General features: G+C 43.8%; 1 protein-coding gene across 4 annotated transcripts in view; it reads left to right on the plus strand.

Moving 5' to 3' along the window:
- The window catches only part of ITGAL (integrin subunit alpha L), a 95,643-nt gene that overhangs the window by 2,477 nt on the left and 78,805 nt on the right, over positions 1-14,361 (plus strand). For all 4 annotated transcript variants that reach the window (XR_010085237.1, XR_010085238.1, XR_010085236.1 and 1 more), the window contains exon 5: positions 5,561-5,675. Coding sequence is in view for 1 of the 4 variants with exons in the window: in XM_063430947.1 (XP_063287017.1) it covers positions 5,561-5,675 (115 nt within the window). In the remaining 3 variants the exon portion in view is untranslated. The remainder of the gene's footprint in view (positions 1-5,560; positions 5,676-14,361) is intronic.

Raw genomic sequence — 14,361 nt, forward strand, 5'->3', positions numbered from 1 at the left:
GCATGGGATCTGTCTCACTATCTCCCACACACGGATCTGTCTCACTATCTCCCACGCATGGGATCTGTCTCATAATCCCACGTACGGGATCTGTCTCATAATCCCACGCACGGGATCTGTCTCATAATCCCACGCACGGGATCTGTCTCATAATCCCACGCACGGGATCTGTCTCATAATCCCACGCACGGGATCTGTCTCATAATCCCACGCACGGGATCTGTCTCATAATCCCACGCACGGGATCTGTCTGACAATCTCACGCACGGGATCTGTCTGACAATCTCACGCACGGGATCTGTCTGACAATCTCACGCACGGGATCTGTCTCACAATCCCACGCACGGGATCTGTCTCACAATCCCACGCACGGGATCTGTCTCATAATCTCACGCACGGGCTCTGTCTCCCTATCTCCCACACACGGGATCTGTCTCACCATCTATGTGTGTGTGTGAGCTACTGTGTGTGTGTGAGCTACTGTGTGTGTGTGAGCTATGTGTGTGTGTGAGCTCTATGTGTCTGTGTGATCTGTCTCACTATCTCCCACGCACGGGATCTGTCTCACAATCCCACGCACGGGATCTGTCTCACTATCTCCCACACACGGGATCTGTCTCACTATCTCCCACACACGGGATCTGTCTCACTATCCCACGCACGGGATCTGTCTCACTATCCCACGCACGGGATCTGTCTCACAATCCCACGCACGGGATCTGTCTCACAATCCCACGCATGGGATCTGTCTCACAATCCCACGCATGGGATCTGTCTCACAATCCCACGCACGGGATCTGTCTCACAATCCCACGCACGGGATCTGTCTCACAATCCCACGCACGGGATCTGTCTCACTGTCCCACGCACGGGATCTGTCTCACTGTCCCACGCACGGGATCTGTCTGACTATCTCCCGCACACGGGATCTGTCTCACTATCTCCCACACACGGGATCTGTCTGACTATCTCCCACGCACGGGATCTGTCTGACTATCTCCCACGCACGGCATCTGTCTCACTATCTCCCACGCACGGCATCTGTCTCACTATCTCCCACGCACGGCATCTGTCTCACTATCTCCCACACACAGGATGGCTCTCACTATCTGCCACGGGATCTGTCTCACTATCTGCCACGGGATCTGTCTCACTATCCCACGCACGGGATCTGTCTCACTATCCCACGCACGGGATCTGTCTCACTATCCCACGCACGGGATCTGTCTCACTATCCCACGCACGGGATCTGTCTCACTATCTCCCACACACGGGATCTGTCTCACCATTCCACGCACGGGATCTGTCTCACTATCTCCCACACACGGGATCTGTCTCACAATCCCACGCACAGGATCTGTCTCACAATCCCACGCACGGGATCTGTCTCACAATCCCACGCACGGGATCTGTCTCACAATCCCACGCACGGGATCTGTCTGATAATCCCACGCACGGGATCTGTCTGATAATCCCACGCACGGGATCTGTCTGATAATCCCACGCACGGGATCTGTCTGATAATCCCACGCACGGGATCTGTCTGATAATCCCACGCACGGGATCTGTCTGATAATCCCACGCACGGGATCTGTCTGATAATCCCACGCACGGGATCTGTCTGATAATCCCACGCACGGGATCTGTCTGATAATCCCACGCACGGGATCTGTCTGATAATCCCACGCACGGGATCTGTCTGATAATCCCACGCACGGGATCTGTCTGATAATCCCACGCACGGGATCTGTCTGATAATCCCACGCACGGGATCTGTCTGATAATCCCACGCACGGGATCTGTCTCACAATCCTACGCACGGGATCTGTCTCACAATCTCACGCACGGGATCTGTCTCACAATCTCACGCACGGGCTCTGTCTCACTATCTCCCACGCACGGGCTCTGTCTCACTATCTCCCACGCACGGGATCTGTCTCACTATCTCCCACACACGGGATCTGTCTCACCATTCCACGCACGGGATCTGTCTCACTATCTCCCACACACGGGATCTGTCTCACTAGCTCCCACACACGGGATCTGTCTCACAATCCCACGCACGGGATCTGTCTCACAATCCCACGCACGGGATCTGTCTGATAATCCCACGCACGGGATCTGTCTGATAATCCCACGCACGGGATCTGTCTGATAATCCCACGCGCGGGATCTGTCTCACAATCCCACGAACGGGATCTGTCTCACAATCCCACGCGCGGGATCTGTCTCACTATCTCACGCGCGGGATCTGTCTCACTATCTCACGCGCGGGATCTGTCTCACTATCTCACGCGCGGGATCTGTCTCACTATCTCACGCGCGGGATCTGTCTCACTATCTCACGCGCGGGATCTGTCTCACTATCTCACGCGCGGGATCTGTCTCACTATCTCACGCGCGGGATCTGTCTCACTATCTCACGCGCGGGATCTGTCTCACTATCTCACGCGCGGGATCTGTCTCACTATCTCACGCGCGGGATCTGTCTCACTATCTCACGCGCGGGATCTGTCTCACTATCTCACGCGCGGGATCTGTCTCACTATCTCACGCGCGGGATCTGTCTCACTATCTCACGCGCGGGATCTGTCTCACTATCTCACGCGCGGGATCTGTCTCACTATCTCACGCGCGGGATCTGTCTCACTATCTCACGCGCGGGATCTGTCTCACTATCTCTCACACGGGATCTGATAAACATGACAAAGTATTCAATGGCAGTGTATACTGTGAATGACAGTGTCTGTATTTTATGTCTGTATGACTGTCCCTCTATGTCTCTGTATGACCGTGTCTGTATGACAGTGCCTGTATGTCTCTGTATGACCGTGTCTGTATGACAGTGCCTGTATGTCTCTGTATGACCATGTCTGTATGACAGTGCCTGTATGTCTCTGTATGACCATGTCTCTCTATATGACTGCCCCTGTATGACCATGTCTGCCTGTCTCTGTATGAACGTGACTGTATAACAGTGCCTGTATGTCTCTGTATGACCATGCCTGTCTCTGTATGGCTGTCCCTCTATGACCATGTCTGTCTGTCTCTGTATATCTGTGTCTGTATGACCGTGCCTGTATGACCATATCTGTCTGTGTCTGTTTAACCATGCCTGTCTGTCTCTGTATGTCTGTGTCTGTATGACAGTACCTGTATGTCTCTGTATGTCTGTGTCTGTATGACAGTACCTGTATGTCTCTGTATGACCATGTCTGTATGACAGTACCTGGATGTCTCTGTATGACCATGTCTCTCTATATGACTGCCCCTGTATGACCATGTCTGCCTGTCTCTGTATGTCTGTGTCTGTATGACCGTGCCTGTATGACCATGTTTGTCTGTGTCTGTTTGACGTCAGCTGCCAGAGCCGTGCACGCATTAAAAACGCCCATAGGAAAATATGTCTTAATGTTTTCCTATGGACGTTCTGCGTGCTCAATGCGATTTTCGCATTGAGCGTTGCGGAAGCGCCTCTAGCAGCTGTCAGGAAGACAGCCACTAAGGCTGGATTAACCCTCAGTGAAACATAGCAGTTTATCTGAAACTGCTCTGTTTTCAGCTGCAGGGTTAAAACTAGGGGGAACTGGCACCCAAACCACTTCATTGAGCTAAAGTGATCTGGCTGCCTATAGTGGTCCTTTAAAACACGCACAACTCACTATTTCAAGAGTAAAATCACTAACATATTTCCATGTACACAGGTTAGGCCACGGCCTGACCTGGAGATGCGGTGCAGCCTTTTTTTGTAATAAAGAAATCTCCCCCGACAGACTCAGTCCATTGCTGTCAGACACCTTCCGTCTGTGACTGAGTTTCTGACTAGTCAATCTGTGGCGGACCGGTGTGTATTGAGAGGGGCGGCAAACTCAGAAACCGCCCCAGGCAGCAAAAGCTCCGCCATTGGGACAGCCAAGATGGCTGGGGTAGCACATCCTAAGAGCTCCAGCAACAACTGGCACAAACAAGCCAAAACCGAGCGACATACTTACATAAGCATCACAGAGTGACCGGGAACAGACTCAAAGCCGAACAAAACGGTACCAGTCCGGCACCGGTGCCCTGCCGAAAAAACGCTACCGGCCATGCGGCCTACACTAGAGCAAAGCCTGAGGTCCAGGGGAGGTGGCTGCTCTTCCGACACGGGACAAGCTCATAAACGAGAGCCCACTACAGCCCTGCCACCCCCCCCCCCCCCCCTCTGGACTGGTGGGGGACATCTCGGTCCTCGCTGGGGACGACCATCCCCATGCTACCACCTGAACGAGCGACAAAATCTCCAGCCAAACGGGACAAACAAGGACTAGCCAAGATGGCGGCTCAGCGCTGGGGCCCTCAGATAACAGCACTCACGACTACAAGCCCCAGAGGAGGGCCTGCCGGCACACCCGACCGACCTCCCGCCAAGCGACTCCACCAACCCTCAATCAGCAAAGTGCAGCCCTGCGAAGCTCACAAAGCCTGTTGTGTTGCTGACCAGGACGCAGCAAAAACATCTGCAGGTGGACGAAACCGGCGGATGACCCTTTTGCAGCCCACCAGGGAGGGGACCCCAATGGGGCGCAGGCCCTGCCACGCAGGCAAAGCCACTAGGAAAGGCATCGGGTGAGATGAACTGGACTGACATGCTCAGAGGCCCATGGCCTGAGACCCTGCTCGGGGCGCGGGGATTGTTACCTCACTCAGCCGGAGATATAAAACATTTCAGTTGCCACTTCACCATAGACTGTGGACTATGGATGATGCCATGCTAACACAAAGACAAGAACAGAACATCATGTGCACGGACTCAGCAAGAGACAGCATCTCACAGGTTACCGTAAGACATCTTAGCCCCAAGCGGCAACCAGCATGCTCGTCTGGACTGTCTCTATCACAAACCGGTCACGCATAGACTAAGCATGATTCCACACCTTACCGACACTAGCGTAGTTAATCTGAAACTGTTAAGCGTTTATTATCCTCACTTGTCTTAATCACCTCTATTCGATAACATGCTAGCCACAGCATAGAATAGCTAGAATAATGAATGCATGTCTGATGCTCTTGTTTCTGCTTCACTGTGCCTCAAGCCTGTTATATTCACGCTGCAGCAAAATATTAGAGATGCAGACCAGCGACAAGGGACCTTCAATGTTACTCTTACCGTGCCATGATATGTCTGTTTTATCCTGATCCCGCCTAGCAAGGAAATCTTTGTGAATTTACACACTTGCATCCACTCAGAACGTAGGTTTAGCCTAATCACAGCTTGAACACTCTCTAAAGCCGATTGTATTACCTAACATTGTCCTAAAAATATGTGCAGTTAAACGACAACCTTTATACTTACAAATTGGTGCAGTGTTATTGCATACCCCATTGTTATAATGTACTGGAACTAGCGTGTAGAGTGCCGTTGGGGTACCACATGCATGTATATGCACTGCAAAAATAAAGAATAAAAAATAAATTAAAGAAAAGCTCCGCCACTGGCCAGGTGGTTTTAATGTTGCGGCTGATCTGTGTATTTTGTCTTAGCCCTATATGAAAATAATTCTATTATCCTGTTTGTCTGCAGGTGTGTGGGATTGGGACTCCCCATGACTGTGATCGTGTGTTGTATATGAATGGAGCGTGTTACAAACTCACCTCCAACCTGACTGTGTCTGCGCAGCTGCAACCAGGATATCGAGGTAAATAACGGTAACTGACGGTAAATAGCGGTAACTGACGGTAACTGACAGTAACTGAGGGTAAATAACGGTAACTGAGGGTAACTGACAGTAACTGAGGGTAAATAACGGTAACTGAGGGTAAATAACGGTAACGGAGTGTAAATAACGGTAACTGAGGGTAAATAACGGTAACTGAGGGTAAATAACGGTAACTGAGGGTAAATAACGGTAACTGAGGGTAAATAACGGTAACTGAGGGTAAATAACGGTAACTGACTGTAAATAGCGGTAACTGAGGGTAAATAACGGTAACTGAGGGTAAATAACGGTAACGGAGTGTAAATAACGGTAACTGAGGGTAAATAACGGTAACGGAGTGTAAAGAACGGTAACTGAGGGTAAATAACGGTAACTGAGGGTAAATAACGGTAACGGAGTGTAAATAGCGGTAACTGAGGGTAAATAACGGTAACTGAGGGTAAATAACGGTAACGGAGTGTAAATAACGGTAACTGCGGGTAAATAACGGTAACTGAGCGTTAATAGCGGTAACTGAGGGTAAATAGCGGTAACTGAGGGTAAATAACGGTAACTGAGGGTAAATAGCGGTAACTGAGGGTAAATAATGGTAACTGAGGGTAAATAACGGTAACTGAGGGTAAATAACGGTAACTGAGGGTAAATAACGGTAACGGAGTGTAAATAACGGTAACTGAGGGTAAATAACGGTAACTGAGGGTAAATAACGGTAACTGAGGGTAAATAGCGTTAACTGAGGGTAAATAGCGGTAACTGAGGGTAAATAACGGTAACTGAGTGTAAATAGCGGTAACTGAGGGTAAATAATGGTAACTGAGGGTAAATAACGGTAACTGAGGGTAAATAACGGTAACTGAGGGTAAATAACGGTAACTGAGGGTAAATAACGGTAACGGAGTGTAAATAACGGTAACTGAGGGTAAATAACGGTAACTGAGGGTAACTGACAGTAACTGAGGGTAAATAACGGTAACTGAGGGTAAATAACGGTAACTGAGGGTAAATAACGGTAACGGAGTGTAAATAACGGTAACTGAGGGTAAATAACGGTAACTGAGGGTAAATAACGGTAACGGAGTGTAAATAACGGTAACTGAGGGTAAATAACGGTAACTGAGGGTAAATAACGGTAACTGAGGGTAAATAACAGTAACTGAGGGTAAATAACGGTAACTGGCAGTAAATAACGGTAACTGAGGGTAAATAACGGTAACTGAGGGCAAATAACGGTAACTGAGGGTAAATAACGGTAACTGAGGGTAACTGACAGTAACTGAGGGTAAATAACGGTAACTGAGGGTAAATAACGGTAACTGAGGGTAAATAACGGTAACGGAGTGTAAATAACGGTAACTGAGGGTAAATAACGGTAACTGAGGGTAACTGACAGTAACTGAGGGTAAATAACGGTAACTGAGGGTAAATAACGGTAACTGAGGGTAAATAACGGTAACGGAGTGTAAATAACGGTAACTGAGGGTAAATAACAGTAACTGAGGGTAAATAACGGTAACTGAGGGTAAATAACGGTAACTGAGGGTAACTGACAGTAACTGAGGGTAAATAACGGTAACTGAGGGTAAATAACGGTAACTGAGGGTAAATAACGGTAACTGAGGGTAAATAACAGTAACTGAGGGTAAATAACGGTAACTGGCAGTAAATAACGGTAACTGAGGGTAAATAACGGTAACTGAGGGCAAATAACGGTAACTGAGGGCAAATAACGGTAACTGAGGGCAAATAACGGTAACTGAGGGTAAATAACAGTAACTGAGGGTAAATAACGGTAACTGAGTGTAAATAACGGTAACTGAGGGTAAATAACGGTAACTGAGGGCAAATAACGGTAACTGAGGGTAAATAACGGTAACTGAGGGTAAATAACGGTAACTGACGGTAAATAATGGTAACTGAGGGTAAATAACGGTAACTGAGGGCAAATAACGGTAACTGAGGGTAAATAACGGTAACTGAGGGTAAATAACGGTAACTGAGGGTAAATAACGGTAACTGAGGGTAAATAACGGTAACTGAGGGTAAATAACGGTAACTGACAGTGAATAATGGTAACTGAGGGTAAATAACGGTAACTGAGGGCAAATAACGGTAACTGAGGGTAAATAAAGGTAAATAATGGTAATGACGGTAACTGACAGTAACTGAGGGTAAATAATGGTAAATAATGGTAATGACGGTAACTGACAGTAACTGAGGGTAAATAATGGTAAATAATGGTAATGACGGTAACTGACAGTAACTGAAGGTAAATAACGGTAACTGAGGGTAAATAACGGTAACTGAGTGTAAATAACGGTAGTGACGGTAACTGAGGGTAAATAACGGTAACTGACAGTAAATAACGGTAACTGAGGGCAAATAACGGTAACTGAGGGCAAATAACGGTAACTGAGTGTAAATAACGGTAACTGAGTGTAAATAACGGTAATGACGGTAACTGAGGGTAAATGAGTAACTAAGGGTAAAAAACGGTAACTGAGGGTAAAAAACGGTAACTGAGGGTAAATAACGGTAACTGACAGTAAATAACGGTAACTGACAGTAAATAATGGTAACTGACAGTAAATAAAGGTAACTGACAGTAAATAATGGTAAATAATGGTAACTGAGGGTAAATAACGGTAACTGAGGGTAAATAACGGTAACTGAGGGCAAATAACGGTAACTGAGGGTAAATAACGGTAACTGAGTGTAAATAACGGTAACTGAGTGTAAATAACGGTAACTGAGTGTAAATAACGGTAATGACGGTAACTGAGGGTAAATGAGTAACTAAGGGTAAAAAACGGTAACTGAGGGTAATAAACGGTAACTGAGGGTAAATAACGGTAACTGACAGTAAATAACGGTAACTGACAGTAAATAATGGTAACTGACAGTAAATAAAGGTAACTGACAGTAAATAAAGGTAACTGACAGTAAATAATGGTAAATAATGGTAACTGAGGGTAAATAACGGTAACTGAGGGTAAATAACGGTAACTGAGGGTAAATAACAGTAACTGAGGGTAAATAACGGTAACTGACAGTAAATAATGGTAACTGACAGTAAATAATGGTAACTGACAGTAAATAAAGGTAACTGACAGTAAATAATGGTAACTGACAGTAAATAATGGTAAATAATGGTAACTGAGGGTAAATAACGGTAACTGAGGGTAAATAACGGTAACTGAGGGCAAATAACGGTAACTGAGGGTAAATAACGGTAACTGAGTGTAAATAACGGTAACTGAGTGTAAATAACGGTAACTGAGTGTAAATAACGGTAATGACGGTAACTGAGGGTAAATGAGTAACTAAGGGTAAAAAACGGTAACTGAGGGTAATAAACGGTAACTGAGGGTAAATAACGGTAACTGACAGTAAATAACGGTAACTGACAGTAAATAATGGTAACTGACAGTAAATAAAGGTAACTGACAGTAAATAATGGTAAATAATGGTAACTGAGGGTAAATAACGGTAACTGAGGGTAAATAACGGTAACTGAGGGTAAATAACAGTAACTGAGGGTAAATAACGGTAACTGACAGTAAATAATGGTAACTGAGGGTAAATAACGGTAACTGAGGGCAAATAACGGTAACTGAGGGTAAATAAAGGTAAATAATGGTAATGACGGTAACTGACAGTAACTGAGGGTAAATAATGGTAAATAATGGTAATGACGGTAACTGACAGTAACTGAGTGTAAATAACGGTAACTGAGGGTAAATAACGGTAATTGAGGGTAAATAATGGTAATGACGGTAACTGACAGTAAATAACGGTAACTGAGGGTAAATAACGGTAACTGAGTGTAAATAACGGTAACTGAGGGTAAGTAACGGTAACTGAGGGTAAATAACGGTAACTGAGTGTAAATAACGGTAACTGAGGGTAAATAACGGTAACTGAGAGTAAATAACGGTAACTGAGAGTAAATAACGGTAACTGAGGGTAAATAACGGTAACTGAGGGTAAATAACGGTAACTGAGGGTAAATAAAGGTAAATAATGGTAATGACGGTAACTGACAGTAACTGAGTGTAAATAACGGTAACTGAGGGTAAATAACGGTAACTGAGGGTAAATAACGGTAACTGAGGGTAAATAACGGTAACTGAGGGTAAATAACGGTAACTGAGGGTAAATAACGGTAACTGAGGGTAAATAACGGTAACTGACTGTAAATAGCGGTAACTGAGGGTAAATAACGGTAACTGAGGGTAAATAACGGTAACGGAGTGTAAATAACGGTAACTGAGGGTAAATAACGGTAACGGAGTGTAAAGAACGGTAACTGAGGGTAAATAACGGTAACTGAGGGTAAATAACGGTAACGGAGTGTAAATAGCGGTAACTGAGGGTAAATAACGGTAACTGAGGGTAAATAACGGTAACTGAGGGTAAATAACGGTAACTGAGGGTAAATAACGGTAACTGACAGTGAATAATGGTAACTGAGGGTAAATAACGGTAACTGAGGGCAAATAACGGTAACTGAGGGTAAATAAAGGTAAATAATGGTAATGACGGTAACTGACAGTAACTGAGGGTAAATAATGGTAAATAATGGTAATGACGGTAACTGACAGTAACTGAGGGTAAATAATGGTAAATAATGGTAATGACGGTAACTGACAGTAACTGAGTGTAAATAACGGTAACTGAGGGTAAATAACGGTAACTGAGGGTAAATAACGGTAACTGAGTGTAAATAACGGTAGTGACGGTAACTGAGGGTAAATAACGGTAACTGACAGTAAATAACGGTAACTGACAGTAAATAACGGTAACTGAGGGCAAATAACGGTAACTGAGGGCAAATAACGGTAACTGAGTGTAAATAACGGTAACTGAGTGTAAATGACGGTAACTGAGGGTAAATGAGTAACTAAGGGTAAAAAACGGTAACTGAGGGTAAAAAACGGTAACTGAGGGTAAATAACGGTAACTGACAGTAAATAACGGTAACTGACAGTAAATAATGGTAACTGACAGTAAATAAAGGTAACTGACAGTAAATAATGGTAAATAATGGTAACTGAGGGTAAATAACGGTAACTGAGGGTAAATAACGGTAACTGAGGGCAAATAACGGTAACTGAGGGTAAATAACGGTAACTGAGTGTAAATAACGGTAACTGAGTGTAAATAACGGTAACTGAGTGTAAATAACGGTAATGACGGTAACTGAGGGTAAATGAGTAACTAAGGGTAAAAAACGGTAACTGAGGGTAATAAACGGTAACTGAGGGTAAATAACGGTAACTGACAGTAAATAACGGTAACTGACAGTAAATAATGGTAACTGACAGTAAATAAAGGTAACTGACAGTAAATAAAGGTAACTGACAGTAAATAATGGTAAATAATGGTAACTGAGGGTAAATAACGGTAACTGAGGGTAAATAACGGTAACTGAGGGTAAATAACAGTAACTGAGGGTAAATAACGGTAACTGACAGTAAATAATGGTAACTGACAGTAAATAAAGGTAACTGACAGTAAATAATGGTAAATAATGGTAACTGAGGGTAAATAACGGTAACTGAGGGTAAATAACGGTAACTGAGGGTAAATAACGGTAACTGAGGGCAAATAACGGTAACTGAGGGTAAATAACGGTAACTGAGTGTAAATAACGGTAACTGAGTGTAAATAACGGTAACTGAGTGTAAATAACGGTAATGACGGTAACTGAGGGTAAATGAGTAACTAAGGGTAAAAAACGGTAACTGAGGGTAATAAACGGTAACTGAGGGTAAATAACGGTAACTGACAGTAAATAACGGTAACTGACAGTAAATAATGGTAACTGACAGTAAATAAAGGTAACTGACAGTAAATAATGGTAAATAATGGTAACTGAGGGTAAATAACGGTAACTGAGGGTAAATAACGGTAACTGAGGGTAAATAACAGTAACTGAGGGTAAATAACGGTAACTGACAGTAAATAATGGTAACTGAGGGTAAATAACGGTAACTGAGGGCAAATAACGGTAACTGAGGGTAAATAAAGGTAAATAATGGTAATGACGGTAACTGACAGTAACTGAGGGTAAATAATGGTAAATAATGGTAATGACGGTAACTGACAGTAACTGAGTGTAAATAACGGTAACTGAGGGTAAATAACGGTAACTGAGGGTAAATAATGGTAATGACGGTAACTGACAGTAAATAACGGTAACTGAGGGTAAATAACGGTAACTGAGTGTAAATAACGGTAACTGAGGGTAAGTAACGGTAACTGAGGGTAAATAACGGTAACTGAGTGTAAATAACGGTAACTGAGGGTAAATAACGGTAACTGAGAGTAAATAACGGTAACTGAGAGTAAATAACGGTAACTGAGGGTAAATAACGGTAACTGAGGGTAAATAACGGTAACTGAGGGTAAATAAAGGTAAATAATGGTAATGACGGTAACTGACAGTAACTGAGTGTAAATAACGGTAACTGAGGGTAAATAACGGTAACTGAGGGTAAATAACGGTAACTGAGGGTAAATAACGGTAACTGACTGTAAATAGCGGTAACTGAGGGTAAATAACGGTAACTGAGGGTAAATAACGGTAACGGAGTGTAAATAACGGTAACTGAGGGTAAATAACGGTAACGGAGTGTAAAGAACGGTAACTGAGGGTAAATAACGGTAACTGAGGGTAAATAACGGTAACGGAGTGTAAATAGCGGTAACTGAGGGTAAATAACGGTAACTAAGGGTAAATAACGGTAACGGAGTGTAAATAACGGTAACTGAGGGTAAATAACGGTAACTGAGGGTAAATAGCGGTAACTGAGGGTAAATAGCGGTAACTGAGGTTAAATAACGGTAACTGAGTGTAAATAGCGGTAACTGAGGGTAAATAATGGTAACTGAGGGTAAATAACGGTAACTGAGGGTAAATAACGGTAACTGAGGGTAAATAACGGTAACGGAGTGTAAATAACGGTAACTGAGGGTAAATAACGGTAACTGAGGGTAAATAACGGTAACTGAGGGTAAATAGCGTTAACTGAGGGTAAATAGCGGTAACTGAGGGTAAATAACGGTAACTGAGTGTAAATAGCGGTAACTGAGGGTAAATAATGGTAACTGAGGGTAAATAACGGTAACTGAGGGTAAATAACGGTAACTGAGGGTAAATAACGGTAACTGAGGGTAAATAACGGTAACGGAGTGTAAATAACGGTAACTGAGGGTAAATAACGGTAACTGAGGGTAACTGACAGTAACTGAGGGTAAATAACGGTAACTGAGGGTAAATAACGGTAACGGAGTGTAAATAACGGTAACTGAGGGTAAATAACGGTAACTGAGGGTAAATAACGGTAACGGAGTGTAAATAACGGTAACTGAGGGTAAATAACGGTAACTGAGGGTAAATAACGGTAACTGAGGGTAAATAACAGTAACTGAGGGTAAATAACGGTAACTTGCAGTAAATAACGGTAACTGAGGGTAAATAACGGTAACTGAGGGCAAATAACGGTAACTGAGGGCAAATAACGGTAACTGAGGGTAAATAACAGTAACTGAGGGTAAATAACGGTAACTGAGGGTAAATAACGGGAACTGAGGGTAACTGACAGTAACTGAGGGTAAATAACGGTAACTGAGGGTAAATAACGGTAACTGAGGGTAAATAACGGTAACGGAGTGTAAATAACGGTAACTGAGGGTAAATAACGGTAACTGAGGGTAACTGACAGTAACTGAGGGTAAATAACGGTAACTGAGGGTAAATAACGGTAACTGAGGGTAAATAACGGTAACTGAGGGTAAATAACGGTAACTGAGGGTAAATAACAGTAACTGAGGGTAAATAACGGTAACTGGCAGTAAATAACGGTAACTGAGGGTAAATAACGGTAACTGAGGGCAAATAACGGTAACTGAGGGCAAATAACGGTAACTGAGGGCAAATAACGGTAACTGAGGGCAAATAACAGTAACTGAGGGTAAATAACGGTAACTGAGTGTAAATAACGGTAACTGAGGGTAAATAACGGTAACTGAGGGCAAATAACGGTAACTGAGGGTAAATAACGGTAACTGAGGGTAAATAACGGTAACTGACGGTAAATAATGGTAACTGAGGGTAAATAACGGTAACTGAGGGCAAATAACGGTAACTGAGGGTAAATAACGGTAACTGAGGGTAAATAACGGTAACTGAGGGTAAATAACGGTAACTGACAGTGAATAATGGTAACTGAGGGTAAATAACGGTAACTGAGGGCAAATAACGGTAACTGAGGGTAAATAAAGGTAAATAATGGTAATGACGGTAACTGACAGTAACTGAGGGTAAATAATGGTAAATAATGGTAATGACGGTAACTGACAGTAACTGAGGGTAAATAATGGTAATGACGGTAACTGACAGTAACTGAGTGTAAATAACGGTAACTGAGGGTAAATAACGGTAACTGAGGGTAAATAACGGTAACTGAGTGTAAATAACGGTAGTGACGGTAACTGAGGGTAAATAACGGTAACTGACAGTAAATAACGGTAACTGAGGGCAAATAACGGTAACTGAGGGCAAATAACGGTAACTGAGTGTAAATAACGGTAACTGAGTGTAAATAACGGTAATGACGGTAACTGAGGGTAAATGAGTAACTAAGGGTAAAAACGGTAACTG

This window comes from Pelobates fuscus, chromosome 8, assembly GCF_036172605.1.
Source record: "Pelobates fuscus isolate aPelFus1 chromosome 8, aPelFus1.pri, whole genome shotgun sequence".
In the NCBI taxonomy this organism is placed as follows: Eukaryota; Metazoa; Chordata; class Amphibia; order Anura; family Pelobatidae; genus Pelobates; species Pelobates fuscus.